This window comes from Myotis myotis, unplaced genomic scaffold (genome assembly GCF_014108235.1).
Source record: "Myotis myotis isolate mMyoMyo1 unplaced genomic scaffold, mMyoMyo1.p scaffold_m19_p_3, whole genome shotgun sequence".
Taxonomy (NCBI): domain Eukaryota; kingdom Metazoa; phylum Chordata; class Mammalia; order Chiroptera; family Vespertilionidae; genus Myotis; species Myotis myotis.
In genome coordinates this window covers 147,538,571-147,556,684 of record NW_023416335.1, presented here as the reverse complement: position 1 = coordinate 147,556,684, position 18,114 = coordinate 147,538,571, and the positions used below count along the sequence as shown (strand labels likewise).

General features: G+C 43.8%; 1 protein-coding gene across 1 annotated transcript; it reads left to right on the top strand.

Annotated features, from left to right (window-relative positions):
• The first annotated feature begins 8,804 nt into the window (after nucleotides 1–8,804).
• LOC118651053 (THUMP domain-containing protein 3-like) lies at nucleotides 8,805–9,609 on the top strand. Its single transcript, XM_036299794.1, has one exon. The coding sequence runs from the start codon at nucleotides 8,892–8,894 to the stop codon at nucleotides 9,396–9,398; it is 507 nt and encodes a 168-aa protein (XP_036155687.1). The 5' UTR covers nucleotides 8,805–8,891; the 3' UTR covers nucleotides 9,399–9,609.
• The last annotated feature ends 8,505 nt before the right edge of the window (nucleotides 9,610–18,114 follow it).

Here is an 18,114-nt window from a genome sequence, read left to right as displayed (position 1 = left end):
AATGGGGAACTGGGGGTGGGTGGCGGTGAGGGGCAGGGCCAGCTGCCGGCAGCCGGGGAAGATGGCCCTGATCGCAGGCCAGGCCTAGAGACCATACCCGCACATGAATTTCATGTGCTGGGCTTCTCGTTTTAAATAAGTAATACATAAATTCTCCTTGTGAAAAAAGAGAATTACATTTAAAGGGGACCAAAGTTTTGCCATCCTGATGCTGCTTTTTGGGATATTGATTTTAATCTAGTTATTAAGAAACAGGACTCAGAAAGAACCTTTAACCCTTCCCCTCTTTCCTGGCTAACAGATTCAGACAGAGCACCCTGCTTCAGGAAGGAGACCTTCGGCTGTCCCCTCAGCCTAATTTGAATTAAGTATGGCAGGTAGAGGGCTTCACACAGGGGCCTCAGATAGCCCTGTGTTCCATTGTTTCTGAGTTGCCTGGGAGGAACTTTTCTGCCATGTGTGTTCTGTTCTTCCTCAGCTCCTGTAAACTGCCCATTCTCACTTCTGACACTTCTTTCCCTTTTGTCCACTATCTTTGCCTCACTGTCTTTGGCATTTCTGTGCTTATGTGATTTCCCCATGCATACTAGATTTTCTCCTGTTAATGTGTCTCATTAATTTTGTATTGGCCCAGCCAGAAGAGCTAAAAGGTGGGAGGAAAAGTATTCATATTTTATAGCCCCCACACATTATAGCTAAGGACAAATCCCCTTCAAGCCCCACCTTATTCCCCCAGAGGAAATCTGGGTTATCAATTAGGTTAGCATCCTCTCAGTGCTTCTTTCAACATTTACCTATATTTACACGTGTCCCTTAGGAAATATGTAATTTCATTCTGTAGTGCCCTTTATTTTCTTTTTACATAGAAAAATATATCTATAACTTGCTTTTTTGCCCAGCTGGACGCTGTGAAGAGCTATCCAGTTTGACACAGACCTACCACATTCTTTTAGCTGCCTCATACCACTGCATACATAGTTTGAATGTCCCCTTTCTTAGTCATTCATCTATTCGTGGTTCAGTTTTTCCAGTTTCTCCTTATGAGGAACTCTGCAAGGGACATGCTTGTACATGTTTTCCTGTGCAAAATGTCAGTGTTTTGCAAAAGTAGACACTGATATCTGGAATTGCTGGATCATAATATACTTGTACTTTTATTTTACTCAATATTGCTAAATTGCCCTTCAACATGGCTATATCAATTTAATATTCCCATTAGCAGTGTCTGCATGCTTTCCCACACCCATGTCAATATTTTATTAATGTGTTTCATTTTTGCCAATGTAATGGTTTAAAATTACCTCAGGGTTCTAAATATAATCAATTTTTCCCTGGCCAGGTAGCTCAGTTGGTTAGAGTCTCGTCTCCCTACTCTATGGTTTCGGGTTTGATCCCCAGTCAGGGCACATACAAGAATGAATCAATGAATGCATAAGTAAGTGGAACAACAAATCAATGCTCTCTCTCCCCACCTTTCTCTCGCTCTCTAAAAATCAATAAATAAGCATTTAAAAATATATATAATCAATCAATTTTTCTTGATAATTGGTGAGGATCAGCTATCATATGTTCATTGGCCAATTGTATTTATTTTCCTATAAATAACTTATCCTATTATTTTTCCGTATTTCCATTTGTTTGAGTATTTTTTTTTCTTTTTTGTAAGAGTGCTCTATAGATCTAAATACTAGTCCTTTCTGTATGGTACATGTGGCAAAGATTATCTCCTAATTTGTCACTTGTCTTTTAACTTTGCTTAAACATGTTGTTCATGTTGTTGAAATTTATCAATCTTGTAACTTTGCTTATGATGCCTTTTGGAGTAGAGAAGTGTTACATGCTCTTCAAATATATCAGTCGCAATGGAGTCAAACTTATTGAATCCCTTTATGTCTTTTGCATTTAGGGTCTGGTTTATAATGATTTCGAGTTTCTCAATGTCATAAACATAGTCTCCTATATTTTTTTCTGATATATTTAGGATTTTGTAGTTTATGTTTGGGTCTTTAATCTTTCCAGCATTTATTTTTTGAACAGTGTTAGGTAGAGAATCTAACTTTATTTTTACCAAACAAATGATCAATTGCTCTAATGCCATTTACTGAATTGTTAGTATTTCCCTAACTTGGGTGAACTAGCCATCTTCAGGAATCGCCCACTAAAGGCACACACATAGAGTGCTGAAATAAGACAAATACCCAAGACTTATCTAAGTGAGCAGGATGTGTCTTTAAAATGAAAATTGTAACTTAGTTATTTTAGAGCCTGTATGGAATAATATATATAGTAAAGGTGGGTTATGTTTATATACAGGAAGTATGTAAAGGGGGAAATTAAATAGTAAGAATTTGATCATGATTGTCTGGCATGGGAATAATCAATTCACAAGAGAAATACATAAAAATTCCCAGGCTTTTCTGTGGCTTGAAAGAACTAGCTTTTTATATTAGTAGTGGGGGTTAAAACTGCAAGTATTTAGAAGTTCTAAGTACTCAGAAGACCAGCAGTCATTAACTGTAAGGTGCATGGCCTCCTGGGTTTCACCTAACCACTGAGCTTCAGGTGCTAAGTACAAAGTAAAAACCCCAGGCCTTTCCAGAAAACTGGGGAATCACAAAGATCACTGGACCAAGAACTATTGGACATTTAGGTGATTTCCAATTTTTTGCTATTATCAATAGTTCTGGGATAAAGTTCCCTGGACAAAAACCCTTGTGTACATCTTAACTTCCCTACGACCAACTCCTTCCTACAAGTGGATTCTCTGGATCAAAGAAAGGGTATGCCAAATTACAGTGCTACGATTGATGTAAGAGATTATTTGTTTTACTGTACCCTTGGTTATACTAAATTGGAAAGATATGGATTTATAGGTTTTCATGAAAAATAAAACAAAATGTTAAACAATTTTATAGGTTAAAAATTCTCATTTCAGGGCTATTGTAGACAGAAAAACTTGTGGGTTATGTTTCTACAGAAAGGAATGTGCTTTACATTATATTGTAGTTACCACTGGGGTCCAAGTTGAAAGTGTTCTCCAGCGCTTTAACTGGTGAGCTTAAGGAAAAAGAGTGGCAGAAAAGGTTAAGAAAAAAAGGTAATATGGTAAGAAATGATGGCAAAATGAACAAGAGAAAGGAAAATGGAGGAACAAGAGGGCACAGACTCCTGCCTTCATCTCTGCCCCAGCTTGTCCATTTTCTCATGTAATTGTCCTGTTTGATGTTTTCAACTCAAACGTTTACCAACTGCAGCTTCCTTTATCATCAGAGGAGGAAATTAAAGGGCAAGCACAATTATAGGCTGAGAAGTAATTACTGGGGTCAACATGAGAAGTCAGTACAGAATGTTTCTTTGTGTTGTGTTTGTTTTGTTTTGTTTTTTTAGAGGAAAATCCGTGTGTTGCAATTTGCTAATTCACCACGATCTTAAGGCTGTGACCCTGAGAGGTTAGTCACCCTTCCTTTCAAAAGGTTCTCTTCCTCATTTGCTAACTGGTGGTATGTCTTGTTAGTGAACACAGCAGGACCTTTAAACCTCTCTGAAAAAAAATCTAAACATAAATTCAAATTCTAATAGGCAGCGTTCCTATATTTTACAATGTTAGTCAATCGACTAATTTTTTTACTTCTTTCTACCTCTTAGGATTGTTGCCATTTAAGGGAAGTCACTGAGCTAAAATCTAATTTAAATACTTTCAAAAGGCTTTGGTTTTAAGAAAACAGAGAGGATTTTCTCTATAAATAAGTTTAAGATTTAGAAAGCCAATGGTAGCAATGGCTCCCTCTAAAGACCAGAATATGGCACAATCTAACTGTGGTTTTGTTTTCAAGCTTAGAGGCTGTGGTCTGTTTTTAAAATCTCAGTAAAGAATAGATGTCTTCTCTCATCACCTTACCTACAAGTGTCCTCATCATATGTAAGTTATTTAAAGATATAAACCCACAAATACACCACATTACAATAGGAACAAAAATTAATGGGGTTGTTGTTTTAATTAAATGATTCTGGGTTTTGTTATTTTTAGGTAGGACTGGGGCAATTGGAGAGTTGGTCAAAGGGTAGGAATTTGCGTTTAGAAGATGAATAAGTTTTGGAGCTCGAAGGCACAGCATAGTGATTGCAATCAACAGTGCTGTATTATGTACTTCAGAGTTGCTGAGAGACTTGATATTCAATGTTCACATCACACACACAAAACGATAATTATGTGAGGCGAAGGCTAGCCAACACTATGGTGGTCATCATATTGCAGTATATAAATGTGTTAAACCCACACACTGTATACCTTAAACTTACACAATGTTATAGGTTGTTTCTATCTCAATAAAAAGAAAAGTAAAAAAGAAAACAAACGCCCTGGCCGGTTTGGCTCAGTGGATAGAGCGTCGGCCTTCGGACTGAAGGGTCCCAGGTTCGATTCCGGTCAAGGGCATGTACCTTGGCTGCAGGCACATCCCCAGTGGGGAGTGTGCAGGAGGCAGCTGATGGATGTTTCTCTCTCATCGAAGTTTCTAACTCTCTGTCCCTCTCCCTTCCTCTCTGTAAAAAATCAATAAAATATATTTAAAAAAAAAAAAAAGAAAAAAAAAGAAAACAAACAACCCAATGATATTTATTTAATATATCCTAGCTAATGAAGAGGGGATATGCAAATTGACCATCACACCATCACAAAGAGGCTGCGCCCACAGCAGAGTTGGGGTTTCTGTAACACAAGAGAGCTGCACCCACAGCACAGGCTGAGTTCCCGTAACGAGCCTTAATGAGCAATCAGCAGGGACCTGAGGCTGTGTGGCACTGGGCTGAGACAGAGGACCTGAGGCTGCGCCCCTCCCCCGCCCCCACCCAGTGGGGCTTGACAGGGGACCTCAAGGTGCACTCCCCTCCCCGGTGCTGGGCTGGGGGACCTTAGGCTGCTCCCCCTGCCCCAGGCCTGGGGACCTGAGGCGGCGCCCCCCACCCTGGCGCCGGGGGACCTGAGGCTCTGCCCCCCACCAGGTGGGACTTGATGGGAGCCCTGAAGCTGCACCCCCCACCTGGTGCCAGGCTGGGGGACCTGAGGCTGCACCCCTTGCCTGGTGGGGCTTGACAGGGGATCTCAGACCATGCCCCCCACCCAGCGGGGCTTGACGGGGGAGCTCAAGGCATGCTCCCCGCCCGGCGGGGCTTTATGGGTGATCTCAGGCCGCATCCCCCACCCGGCGGGGTTTGACGGGGGACCTCAAGGTGCGCCCTTCGCCCTGACCCTGGCTGGGGGACCTCAAGCCATGACCCCTGTCCGGCAGGGCTTGACAAGGGTGGGGCCAGCTGGGTCTGAATCTTGCCCAATGGGGGTGGGGCCGGCTGGGCCTGGGTCTCGTGCAATTTTGAGGTGCTGTGGTTGGGCGGGGACTTGACTCTATATCCCGTGGCGTACCCCAGACTCTGACAGGAGAAAGATTTTCATATACATTTTACTAATTTTCTTTCATCTCTGACACTTCTATTATAGAGAAAGGGAAAATAGCAATATTAACATATTTCCTCTAATTAATCTCCTTTTAATGTGCATGAATTTCATGCACCGGACCACTAATTATATAATTTGCTTGATTTGTGATATGTTTTTATAAGCCAGTGGACCTTTAAAATTTTTTTTCTAAAATTTTAGTAAAGCCAATATCACTTAAATGTGGAACTGAATCATTTAAAATTTAAATACCAATTTTGAAAAGCAAACTAGAGTCTTTATCACAATTACAAATGAATGAATGAATGAATGAATGAATGAATGAATGAGATGTCTTTGTCCAGCATAGGTGAAAGCAGTCATTTAGCTCAATGTAGAAGGATAAATCCTGTGCGACCCGTCACATCGGGAGTTTCTTGCAATAGCACTGCAGTCTTCTCAGACAGGTATCAAGATATCTAAAGCAGGAATACGGCGGTGATTCTTTCCCGCCCCCACCACCCTATCCCCACCCCAGGTGCAGGAGCTGCCCTGTTTCTGAGTCTCTGGGGGAGGTGGGGTGCTTATCCCTAGAGGGGGGCGGGCAGGTGTGGGAGGAGAATGGAACCAGATATTCTGAGAAGGTACAACTTTCTGAGCAGGCCAATTTAAGTGATTTTACAACTATAAAGGATATTAAACACACAAGTTTCAATCCAGACCCAAATTACTGTGGTGCTCTTGGTGTGAATGTTTTTCCATTACTTCAACATTTTCAGAAATTCCACATCTGGCTGTGTCAGAAAATTCAAGAATTCCCAGAAAGGCCTTTGCCACCCTGGAAGGAGCCCCTCCTTCCACTGCCCAGGTAAGGAGGCCTGGAGGCAGAGGGGCTTCCCGAATGGGGCAGACCTGGTAACTGCGTCCCCGCCTCCCACCCAGAGCTTCCTCTCTGGCCTGGCCACCCCAGGCTCAGAGCTCCCTGGGCTGGTGGCCCTTCTCCACAGGACACATGGCCTTCCATGGACTCCCCATTGCTCAGGGCAGATCCCAGGCTTGTCAACTCCTGGGTAGGTTCTGCTTGGAAAGGGGCGGTGAAAGTGAGAGGGTGGCTTTTTCCTGCTCCAGCCTGACTCTGAGCTCAGGCTGAGGAAGGGGGTACCTCTGGGAACCAGGAAGGCCCAGGGTGAGGGAGCACAGAGGGACCAGGGCACGGCTGTGGGGGTGGAGACAAAGGGGTCTACAGGGACCATTGAGCCAAGGTCACCCAGAGAGCTGGGGCACCTGGGCTGAAGTGGCAGTGACAACTCCCACAGGAAGTGCACATACAGATGGTCTGTTCTTCAGCTGCAGCCCAAACAGGGGCGTCAGCTGCCAGCATGGCAATGAGCCAGAAGAGGTAACAGCAGACAGTGGTGGCTACCAGCGTGGTGATGATCTCTTGGCGGTTGGATGCCTTGTTGCTGATGAGGCCCCAAAAAGTGAAGATGGTGATGGGTGCCTTGTTGCTGATGAGGCCCCAGAAAGTGATGAAGATGATGACCTGAGAGCGAAGGAGTGTACCGTTGTGGTGGGGCGTGGGGCTCCCAGAATGGTGCCCGGCCAGCTGCAGATCTGGCTGTGATCCTTAATTCATATCTTTAACAAATATTTATTGGCACATTGCAAGGCAATTGAAAGATAGCCTGATTAAAACAAAGTCTTCCTGTTTTTGGAGCTTGTAGGTTAGTAAAGTAGAAAGACTAGAAACAAAAATATCCTATCTAATAAAAGAGAAACATGGTAATTAGCCATACATCCACTACCCTTCCCATTGGCTAATCAGGGCAATATGCAAATTAACTGCCAGCCAAGATGGCGGCCAGCAGCCAGGCAGCTTGAAGCGAACATGAGGCTTGCTTGCTTCAGTGACGGAGGAAACCAACGTTCCCCGCCTACCGCTGCCGGCCTCTGAGCTTGCAGTTTGAAACATTGTTACAAATATAGAAGCTAAACAAAACCCCAGAAACCTGCTTTCAGCCAGCCGGGATCTCAGAGCTGGAGTTGAAACAGTGTTTTGATTATAGAACCCAAACAAACCAGATACCTGCTTTCAGCAGCAGAGGCCTAAGAGTTGGAGCCAAGCCTCAGAGCTAAAGCTGGCCCAGAATAAAAAAAGAAAAAAGAAAAAAACGGAGCGGTTGGGAGCTTCAGTCACCTGGCAGCCTGAAAACAGCCCTCAGCTCCTCACCCAGACTGGCCAGGCACCCCAGTGGGGACCCCACCCTGAAGGGTGTGTGACCAGCTGCAAACAGCCATCATCCCCTCATCCAGGCTGGCCAGGAACCCCAGTGGGGACCCCCACCCTGATCCAGGACACCCTTCAGGGCAAACCTGCCGGCCCCCACCCGTGCACCAGGCCTCTATCCTATATAGTAAAAGGGTAATATGCCTCCCAGCACCAGGATCAGCGTGACAGGGGGCAGCGCCCAAACCCCCAATCGCCCTGCAGCTCTGTGTGTGACAGGGGGCGGGGCCACAACCTCCCTATCCGCCCTGCTCTGTTCCTGACAGGGGAAGGCACCCCAACCCCCTGATCAGCACTACTCTGTGCCTGATAAGGGGGAGCTCCCCAACCCCCTGATCGCCCTGCGGCTCTATGTGTGACAGGGTGCGGCACCCCAACCCCCTGATCGGCCCTGCTCTGTGTGTGACAGGGTGCGGCGCCCCAACCCCCGCCCCCCCCGCCCCCCTGCCCCACGGGCCCTGCTCTGTGTGTGACAGGGTAGAGCTATAACCTCCCCATTGGCCCTGCCCTGAGTGTGACAAGGGGCGGTGCCCCAACCCCCCAATCGGCCCTACCCTGAGCTTGACTGAGAGTGGCATCGCAACCTCCTGATCCGCCCTGCTCTGTGCATGACAGGGGGCGGCGCCCCAACTCCCCAATCAGCCCTGCTCTGAGCCCGAACAGGGGCTGCACCTAGGGATTGGGCCTGCCCTCTGCCACCTGGGAGCAGGCCTAAGCCAGCAGGTCATCATCTCCTGAGGGGTCCCAGACTGCGAGAGGGCACAGGCCGGGCTGAGGGACCCCCTCACCCCCCGGTGCACAAATTTTTGTGCAATGGGCCTCTAATATATATATATATATATATATATATATATATATATATATATATATATATATATATGGCCCTAACCGGTTTGGCTCAGTGGATAGAGCGTCGGCCTGCAGACTGAAGGGTCCTAGGTTCAATTCCGGTCAAGGCATGTACCTTGGTTGGGGCACATCCCCAGTAGGAGGTGTGCAGGAGGCAGCTGATCGATGTTTCTCTCTCAGCGATGTTTATCTCTCTATCCCTCTCCCTTCCTCTCTGTAAAAAATCAATAAAAAAGGGCAGGAGAGAAACATTGCTTTTCCTCAAATGAGGCTGCAAGAGATTTTGGGGGTGCTGTTCAAGATTATTTTAAGTGGAAGGCTGACATGACCAACTTTGATGTGGAGGTGCTTTTGAATATCCATGATAATGAAGTCATTGTGGGCATCGCATTGACAGAAGAGAGTCTCCACCGAAGAAATATCACACATTTTGGACCTACAACTCTAAGACCTACTCTTGCTTATGGGATGCTCCGGCTCTGTGCTCCTCAACCTTCTGATATAGTAGTTGATATGATGTGTGGAACAGGGGCAATACCAATAGAAGGGGCTACTGAATGGTCTAACTGCTTTCATATTGCTGGTGATAATAATCCACTGGCTGTGAATAGAGCAGCAAATAACATCTCATCTTTACTGACCAAGAGCCAAATTAACGAAGGCAAATTGTCCTGGGGCTTGCCCATAGATGCTATTCAGTGGGATATCTGCAATCTGCCATTAAGAACTGGCTCTGTGGACATTATTGTAACAGACATACCATTTTGGAAAAAAGGATGGACTCCAAGAAAAGAAACTGGAACCTTTACCCAGCTTGCCTATGGGAGATGAGCCATATCTGTAAACCAGGGACAGGCCGAGCTGCACTACTTACTTAGGAGAAGAAATGCTGTACAAAGGCATTATCTGGAATGGAACATGTATGGTGGAAAGTGCACACTGTCTGGGTGAACATAGGTGGTCTTCCTGTTGCAGTTTACCTTCTGAACTGTACACCTCAAGCTTTTGTTCATCCTTCAGGACAGGATAAAGAGGAACTTCTACGTGCAAAGAATGATTAATAGTATTTGTGCTTCCTGACACTGGAAATGCCAGAATTTTCTTGCTTTAAGAGAAAAATAGTATTTAGTATTAACAAAAGCAGTTTTCTGTTTAAGTTGGTCTAAAGCTCTTCACCCAGGTTAGCAGGTGTGAATGTAACGTCATGGAATTGAAAGTCTTATGAGAGAAGAACATTTCTTCCTTTGCAGCTGCTGTGAAGAGGTAGCTGGGCAATTGGTACTTTTCCTAAAATGCACTTGAGATTTGGGTTTACATTTTTTTTCAGGCTTTGTACCAGTTCCTGTTTTCCACTGTAGCCACCATGGCCAAATGGAAAAGCAGAGAACATAATCATAGCATCTTAGGCAACATATATACTGCCTATGTACTTCTGCTATTTAGTTGCTCAAGTTCTCTTTACATCAACCTTAAAAAAGGAATTATTACATTTTGTGAAAGTGTTTGCCCCATGATGAGATGAAATCTAACAAGACCTATTGAAAAGTTTACCATCTGCCTTAAAAATTAAAACATGCATGTTATTCAGGTTAATACATAGAGGACTAGGATTTAGCAAAGGAATTAAAAAGATACATTTTTATTTGTAAATAGTAGCAAATACATTAATTACGAGATGAAGAATGGGACCAACAAGTCCAATTTAAAGATTTTATTTTTCAGCATACAAAAGTGGTATTGCTTTTGAAAGTCAAACATAAACCTGTCAAAATATTTTTGGTTTCTTAAAAGGACTGATTTATCTTTGAATTAAAAACTTCACCTGAAAAAAAAATCAATAAAAATATATATTTAAAATCTATCTATCTATCTGTAATTGCAAATTGTATTTTTCCAAAGGAAATAGAATTTGCGTTTTTTTCAGAAGGAAAAAAACTGGTTTCTTGAAAGAGAGACTAACAGGGGCCTGTAGACACAGATGTAGACACAGACTCTGAGCTCAGCATGAGAGGAGTTATTGTGGCAGAGGGTGGGGTGAGCTTGGTGGCAGATGGAAACTCTGACAGACACATTATGAGTAATGATCACTGAATTACTCAGAGAGCTTCAGTGTTTTGGTCCAGTTGTTGGTATATTAATAATTTTCTTGTTCATGAATGTGCCATTGCATGAAAGTTTAGTATTTTGCACCCGGCTGTGTTCTCTGGACTGCAGATTGAGAGTGCTGTGATGAAAGGAAATGTATTCCATTTCTTTCCACTTTTCTGGGGTTAGTACAGTTATATGTACAGTTATATGGCCTCTTTATTCTACCAACTGAATAAAGAACTATTTCTTTGACTTCACCTCGTTGGGAAAGACCCCTGGGTGACATTATTTCACTCAGGGATTTTGTACTCCCAGCATCTAACTGTGTGTCTGTCATAAGTGCTCAGTAAATATTTGTGGAAGAGTGAATAAAAAACCAAGTGAATAAATAATTTTTTTACTACATGTATGTCTATTTTCATGTCCAGTTAAACCACTCATTTAAGCATTCAATCATTCAACAGCTAATCATTGAAAACATGCTGCCTGCCAGGCACTGTGTCTGTCCTGGGGGTACAAAGGTGAACAGAAACAGACAAGACCTAGGCCTTGTGGAGCTTATAGTCTCTATCAAGTATTACAAAAGTCAGAGGTAGAAAATTGATCAAGCATGTATGTACTATATTTTCTTTATTGTCAGGAGAGAAGGGAAATGGAGCGTGGGTGGGGAGGTGAGAGGGAGGGAAAATAGGGATCCGAATGAAGCTGAAATTATGCCCCAACTCAGAACATCCCACCAATAGACATTCCAATGCCATGATCAAATAGAACTCCTGTTGCCGCCAAGATTCTATTACCAAAGCAGTGGCCCTCTTTGGGACTACCAGCAAAATTTCTTAAACCCTTGCCATTTTCTGCAGGAAACTCTAGCAACCACTCCACGCTGAAGGAGGGTGGAGGCTACCCAAACTCACTTGTCTTTTTTGGCAGTTAACTAGCTCAGCAACTTTCATACAAGATATGATTGTTACAGAACAGAAAGAGTTCGTTCATCTTGCGCTAGCAAAGCCAAACAGTAAACACTAAGAATTGCAGTGGAGAAAGATTGGTTATTTTATTATGAACTAGAAGCCCGGTGCATGAATTTGTGCACGGGTGGGGTCCCTTGGCCTGGCCAGTGATCGAGGCCAATGCGGGGGGGCAAAGGGGGGGGCAGCCTGCTGGGGGGAGGGACCGAGGGAGGTTAGCTCCAGCAGCAAGCTGACCAATGGCCAATTCCACAAGGAATTGGGCTCCCTCCTCCCTCCTGTCTGGGTCTGGGGTGTGGGTGAACCAGATTCGGGGCTGTCAGGGCCCCAGCAGCAAGATCTGGGTCAGTGTGCATCATAGCTATGGCTGGTCATCTGGTCATTCCAGTTGTTTTGGTCATTTGGTCATAATGGTTGCTTAGGCTTTTATATATAGAGTTGGCACCACCCAGGAGAAAAGGAAGCTGATGCTCAAAGTCCACACTCTCTGATCCAGGGTTCAGGCAAGGATTTAAAGCATTTCAGTGGAACACTATGGTATGTGGAAGCATTGGCGAGGCAAGTTTTATTGGAGGACCTTGGAGCTTGGCCATTTATGGTAAGGAGCACCAACACAGGGTCTTTCTGGACAACCAGACCCTCTGCTTCTGAAAGTGTTCTGGTGTTCAAGGTCTAGTTATACCCTAGGCCAGCGGTTCTCAACCTGTGGGTCATGACCCCTTTGGCGGTGGAACGACCCTTTCACAGGGGTCACCTAAGACCATCTTGCATATTAGATATTTACATTACGATTCATAACAGTAGCAACATTACAGTTATGAAATAGCAACGAAAATAATTTTATGGTTGGGTCACAACATGAGGAACTGTATTTAAAGGGCCAAAAGGTTGAGAACCACTGCTAGTCCTTTGATTCCATGTGTGGGGGAGTGTGGGTGGTGAAGTGAGGGGTGGTGAAGCAAGACTTTGTTTCCTGGCTGCTGGAGATCAAAGATCTCTCCTCTGCAGATGCTTTAGCTGCATGACTTGAAGTTTTGGTCTGTTGTCTCCAAAAAGCAACTCAGTGTTTCATTAAACAGAATAGCAACATTTGAGCATTACATGATTCTGAGGTTACATGATTATAAGTGTCAGATTTGGTTGGGGGATGTGGGGGATATAAACTCCTCATTCCTCCAAAAGGTGACCTATATTGCTCCTGGTCCTCCCTTAAAACTTTCTGTGGTAAAAGTTATCAAACTGGCAGTTAGGGGCGATCAGGCAGGCAGGCAGAGGCAGTTGAGGTCTGGAGAGAGAAGCAGGGTCTGATCTGCAGCCTTTGTGGCAGCTGTTGATCCGCCCTTGCCTCTCTCTCTCCCAGGGCCTCAACAGCAGCCTTGCCTCTTTCTCTCTCCCCAAGAGGTCAGCAGTTCAGTCCACTAGCCAGCAGCCTGGAGCAGCTGCTGACCAGCCCTGCCTCTCCGATCAGGCCCTGAGATAGGCTCGGAGATGCTGACTGGCATAGAAACTGACCATTGAGAACCAAATCTGGGTGAATTGCAAGGAGCCAATCGCTGCCTAGAAGGAGGAGCTTTTGATGCTGACTGGCATAGAATCTGACCAGTCTCTTTCTTTTTTAATTGAATTTGTTGGGGTGATATTGGTTAATAAAATTTTCAATATTGTTAAAAAATATTTTAACTTGGAGAAGGCCCAAGGCAGCGGCTTGCATTGCTTCACAGCTGAGCCTCTTCGTGGCTCCTGCTGTGTGGCCTCAGGCAGAGGCTGAATTAGCACCTCCTTAGATCCAGGAGCCACTGTACCCAGTGGTCAGAGGGGGACCATCCAGATTGCAACTCCTCAGATCCATAAGGGACACACTCAGGGAGCAGACTCAGTGAGCACCAAAGCCCCACTGAAGCAAGTCTTGCCCCAGAAGGGTGTCTTCAGCACAGAAGTTCTCCCACTTCAGACACAGCTGATTCTCACAGCCAATTGGCCTGGAGGTCAATTCCTCCCAGTGAACCTACAACAACCAAGGCACCAAGAGTGCACCAAGAGTGTCCACCTCAGGTAACTGGGGAGGCTGAGCCACTGGGCCCTACAGGACACCTGGAGCGCAGGGCCACTCTATCAACACAGGGAAGCAGCCAAAATGCAGAGACAAAGAAACAGGTCACAAATGGCAGAAATGGAGGAAAGCAAACGATTGGACATAGAGTTCAAGGCCACGTTTATAAGGTTTTTCAAGAATTTTATGGAAACCACCGATAAATTTAATGAATCCCTCAATAAGTATAGTGAGACCATGGAGGACATGAAAAAGGACCAACTAGAAATTAAGCATACACTGACTGAAATAAAGAATAATTTACAGAGATACAACAGCAAACAAGAGGATCCCAAGAATCAAGTCAAAGATTTGAAATACAAAGAAACAAAAAATACCCAACCGAAAAAGAAAAAAGAAAAGAGATTCCAAAAATATGAAGATAGTGTAAGGAACCTCTGGGACAACTTCAAGCGTACCAACATCAGAATTATAGGGGTACCAGAAGGAGAGAGAAGGCGAGATATTGAAAACCTTTTTGAAGAAATAATGACAGAAAACTTCCCCTACCTGGTGAAAGAAATGGACTTACAAGTCCAGGAAGCGCAGAGAACCCCAAACAAAAGGAATCCAAAGAGGACTACACCAAGACACATCATAATTAAAATGCCAAGAGCAAAAGATAAAGAGAGAATCTTAAAAGCAGCAAGAGAAAGACAGTCAGTTACCTACAAGGGAGTACCCATACGACTGTCAGCTGATTTCTCAACAGAAACCATGCAGGTCAGAAGAGAGTGGCAAGAAATATTCAAAGTGATGAATAGCAAGAACCTGCAACCAAGATTACTTTATCCAGCAAAGCTATCATTCAGAATAGAAGGTCAGATAAAGAGCTTCACGGATAAGAAAAGGCTAAAGGAGTTCATCACCACCAAACCAGCATTATATGAAATGCTGAAAGGTATTCTTTAAGAAGAGGAAGAAGAAAAAGGAACTCTTACCATTTGCCGCAGCATGGATGGAACTGGAGAGCGGATAAATACCACAGGATCTCACTCATTTGTGGAATATAATGAACAACATAAACTGATGAACAAGGACTGATCCAGAGACAGAGAGGCATTGATTGGACTGTCAGGCCTTGGAGGGAAGGTAGGGGAGGGTAGGAGTAAGGGGGAAAGATCAACCAAAGGACTTATATGCAAGCATATAGGCCTAACCAATGGACACGGACAACGGGGGGGTGAGGGCATGAGCGGGGGGGGGGGGGGGTAGAGGGTAACGTGGGGACAAGGACACATATGTAATATCTTAATCAATAAAAAATATTTAAAAAAAATATATATTTTATTGATTTTTTTACAGAGAGGAAGGGAGAGGGATAGAGTGTTAGAAACATCAATGAGAGAGAAACATCAATCGGCTGCCTCCTGCACACTTTCCACTGGGGATGTGCCCTCAACCAAGGTACATGCCCTTGACTGGAATCAAACCTGGGACCTTTGAGTCCGCAGGCCAATGCTCTATCCACTGAGCCAAACTGGTTAGGGCAATTAATTCCCTTTTAATGTGCAAGAATTTCGTGCACCGGGCTACTAGTGTACATATAATTAAAAAGAATAAATAAGTATAACCAAATAAATAAGATCACCAACCTCACCAAAAAAAAAAAAATTTTAACTTACACGGCTGAAAGTTGTTTTGTTATTTTGTTTTTTAAAGAAAAAGTTTATTAGGCCATTGGTAGTAAAAAAGACCAGTCTTGGCACATGGAGTCTAAACCACCAGCAGCGTGGCTAGGTAGGAAAGACAACATGTCTGATTCTGGAGGACTTTGCAAGTGTTTTTATACATTAAGTAGCAGGGAGAAAGCCTTTCTGAAAGCATTTACATTATCTATAAACAAAGAGGTAGGAGAAGGTGAATCGGGCCTAGTTCTGGGAGTGGGGCAGCAGAGTCTGTAAAACTCCTGTGTAAACAAGCAGCAGAGGCTCCTTGGATTCTATGGTGCCTGGCTAGTCTTGCCTTTTAGATAATTTCAGAACTAGCCACCTGCAGGCTAATTTAATAATTCAAACATACATTAAGGAGTGTTTGCTGTCTTCTGTTGCTTTTGCACTGCAGTTGTTAATGACTAACCCCTTTTGTCTCTTCCTTCCACCCTCTGTCCTGCTATAATTTAATTTAGGACATCTCAGAATTTTCTCCTTGTCAATACCAATTCCTCCAAAGATAGAATCCTTGCCTCATTTATATCTCTTTCCCCAACGCTCTGAATATGATCACTTCTTCCTTCATTTATGGTTCCATCGCTAGAAAAGCACTAATCCCATCATTTCTGCCCTTTGTTTCTGCTCTTCAAAACTTTTTGAACAAAATTTTTTCAAAACACAGGGCTAATGAGAAGGGGGGAAGTTGGTCCAGAGAGGGCTGGCCAGATTATTCAGAGCTTGAATCTGTTTATGGTGGTCTTTTAAGAAACACAATGGAAAGCAATTCTCCTGTTTACATTCCCCCAACCTGTCTATTACCTTCCCTGTCCAAAGCCCCCATCCCCTTGCTTTGAATTTAAAGGTTCTTAAAACTTTTTTTTTTTCTTGACTTTTGTACAAATCAAATTAATTTATTGTTTCACCAAAAGCTCTTTACACTTTCATTTCTGGACTTTTTAAATAATATTTCTTTTGTGCCTATAATATTCTCCTCTGTTTTAAGTCTCATGGCCCTTCAAAGCACAAAACACTCTGATCCTTTCTGAGGCCTTTGTGAACTACCCGGATATTCACTGATCAATCCTGACTTTGAACTTTACATCACACACCTGTTTCTTCATTTAACAAATGCCAACTTGTGTAATTTATATTTTTATGCTTATTTTTCTTCATCTCTTGTGATTTTCTCTTCTGTGTCAAGCACATGCTCTCACAATCAGAAACTTCATTATATTTGTTGTGATAAAGGTTAGAGTTTGTAAATTTTTTTAAATTTCTTTTTTTTATTGTTTAAAGTGTTACATATGTCTCTTTATTCCCCCCATCGACTCCTCCCTGGCCACTCCCACCCCCAGGACAAGCCCCCACCGCCCCAGTGTCCATGCCCACTGGTTATGCTAATATGTATGCATACAAGTCCTTCGCTTGATCTCTTACATCACTCTTTCCATCCTCCCCTGCCTTCCCTCTGAGGTTTGACAGTCCGTTCAGTGCTGCTTCTCTGTCTCTGGACCCATTTTTGTTCATCAGTCTATGTTGTTCATCATATTCCACAAATAAGTGAGATCATGTGATATTTATCTTTCTCCGACTGGCTTATTTCCCTTAGCATAATGCTCTACAGGTCCATCCATGCTGTTGCAAATGGTAAAAGTTCCTTTTTTTTTTATAGCAGCCTAGTATTCCATTGTGTTCAGTGGTTCTCAACCTTCCTAATGCCTCGACCCTTTAATACAGTTCCTCATGTTGTGGTTACCCCCAATTTCATTGTTACAAATTGAACATAATTAAAACATAGTGATTAATCACAAAAACAATATGTAATTATATATGTGTTTTCCGATGGTCTTAGGCGACCCCTGCGAAAGGGTCATGTTGGGGTCCAGCCCCAGCAGGTCCAGGGGTTCCCAAAAGTATGGACGGAGTCGGCGAAGAAGGAATGACACGGAGACAGCGTTCAGTTGATCAGCAGCCTAGCCAGGATCTCTAGCCAGGATCTCCAGCCAAGTTCTGTCTTTTATTGTCTTATTACATCTGTATTTATACCAGTTGATTTTAATCCTATCAATTTCTATTCCAAAGGTTAGGGCCTTTCTTATCTCCATTCCAGGGAGTAAAGATTATGTAGCTTAAGCATGTTTGTTCGTAAAGTGATTAACTACCCGTCTGGCACTTAGTTAAGGGGTTTTATTCCCTCCCTAACTTCAGGGAAAAATCCCTATCTGGGGAAACAACCTTTCTCGGAGAGGTGACTTGGTTAAAACACATAGCGCCAAGAAGGGGAGCAAAGATATTAAGAACAGTATGCCACATACGCCAGGTCCCCCGAGACATATGCTGTGCAGATGTTTCTTCCCTGCAGCGACTGTGTCAAGCAGCAAGGATGGACCGGCTTCCGCCAGGGTCATTCAACCCCCAAAGGGGTCTCGACCCACAGGTTGAAAACCGCTGGTGTAGATGTACCATAGTTTTCTAATCCACTCATCTGCTGATGGGCTCTTAGGCTGTTTCCAAATCCTCGCTATTATAGATTGTGCTGTTATGAACATCGGGGTGCAAATATCCTTTCTGATTAGTGTTTCTGATTTCTTGGGATATATTCCTAGGAGTGGGATCACTGGGTCAAATGGTAGTTCCATTTTTAGTTTTTTGAGGAAACTCCATACTGTCTTCCACAGTGGCTGCACCAGTCTGCATTCCCACCAGCAGTGCACTAATGTTCCTTTTTCTCTGCATCCTCTCCAGCACTT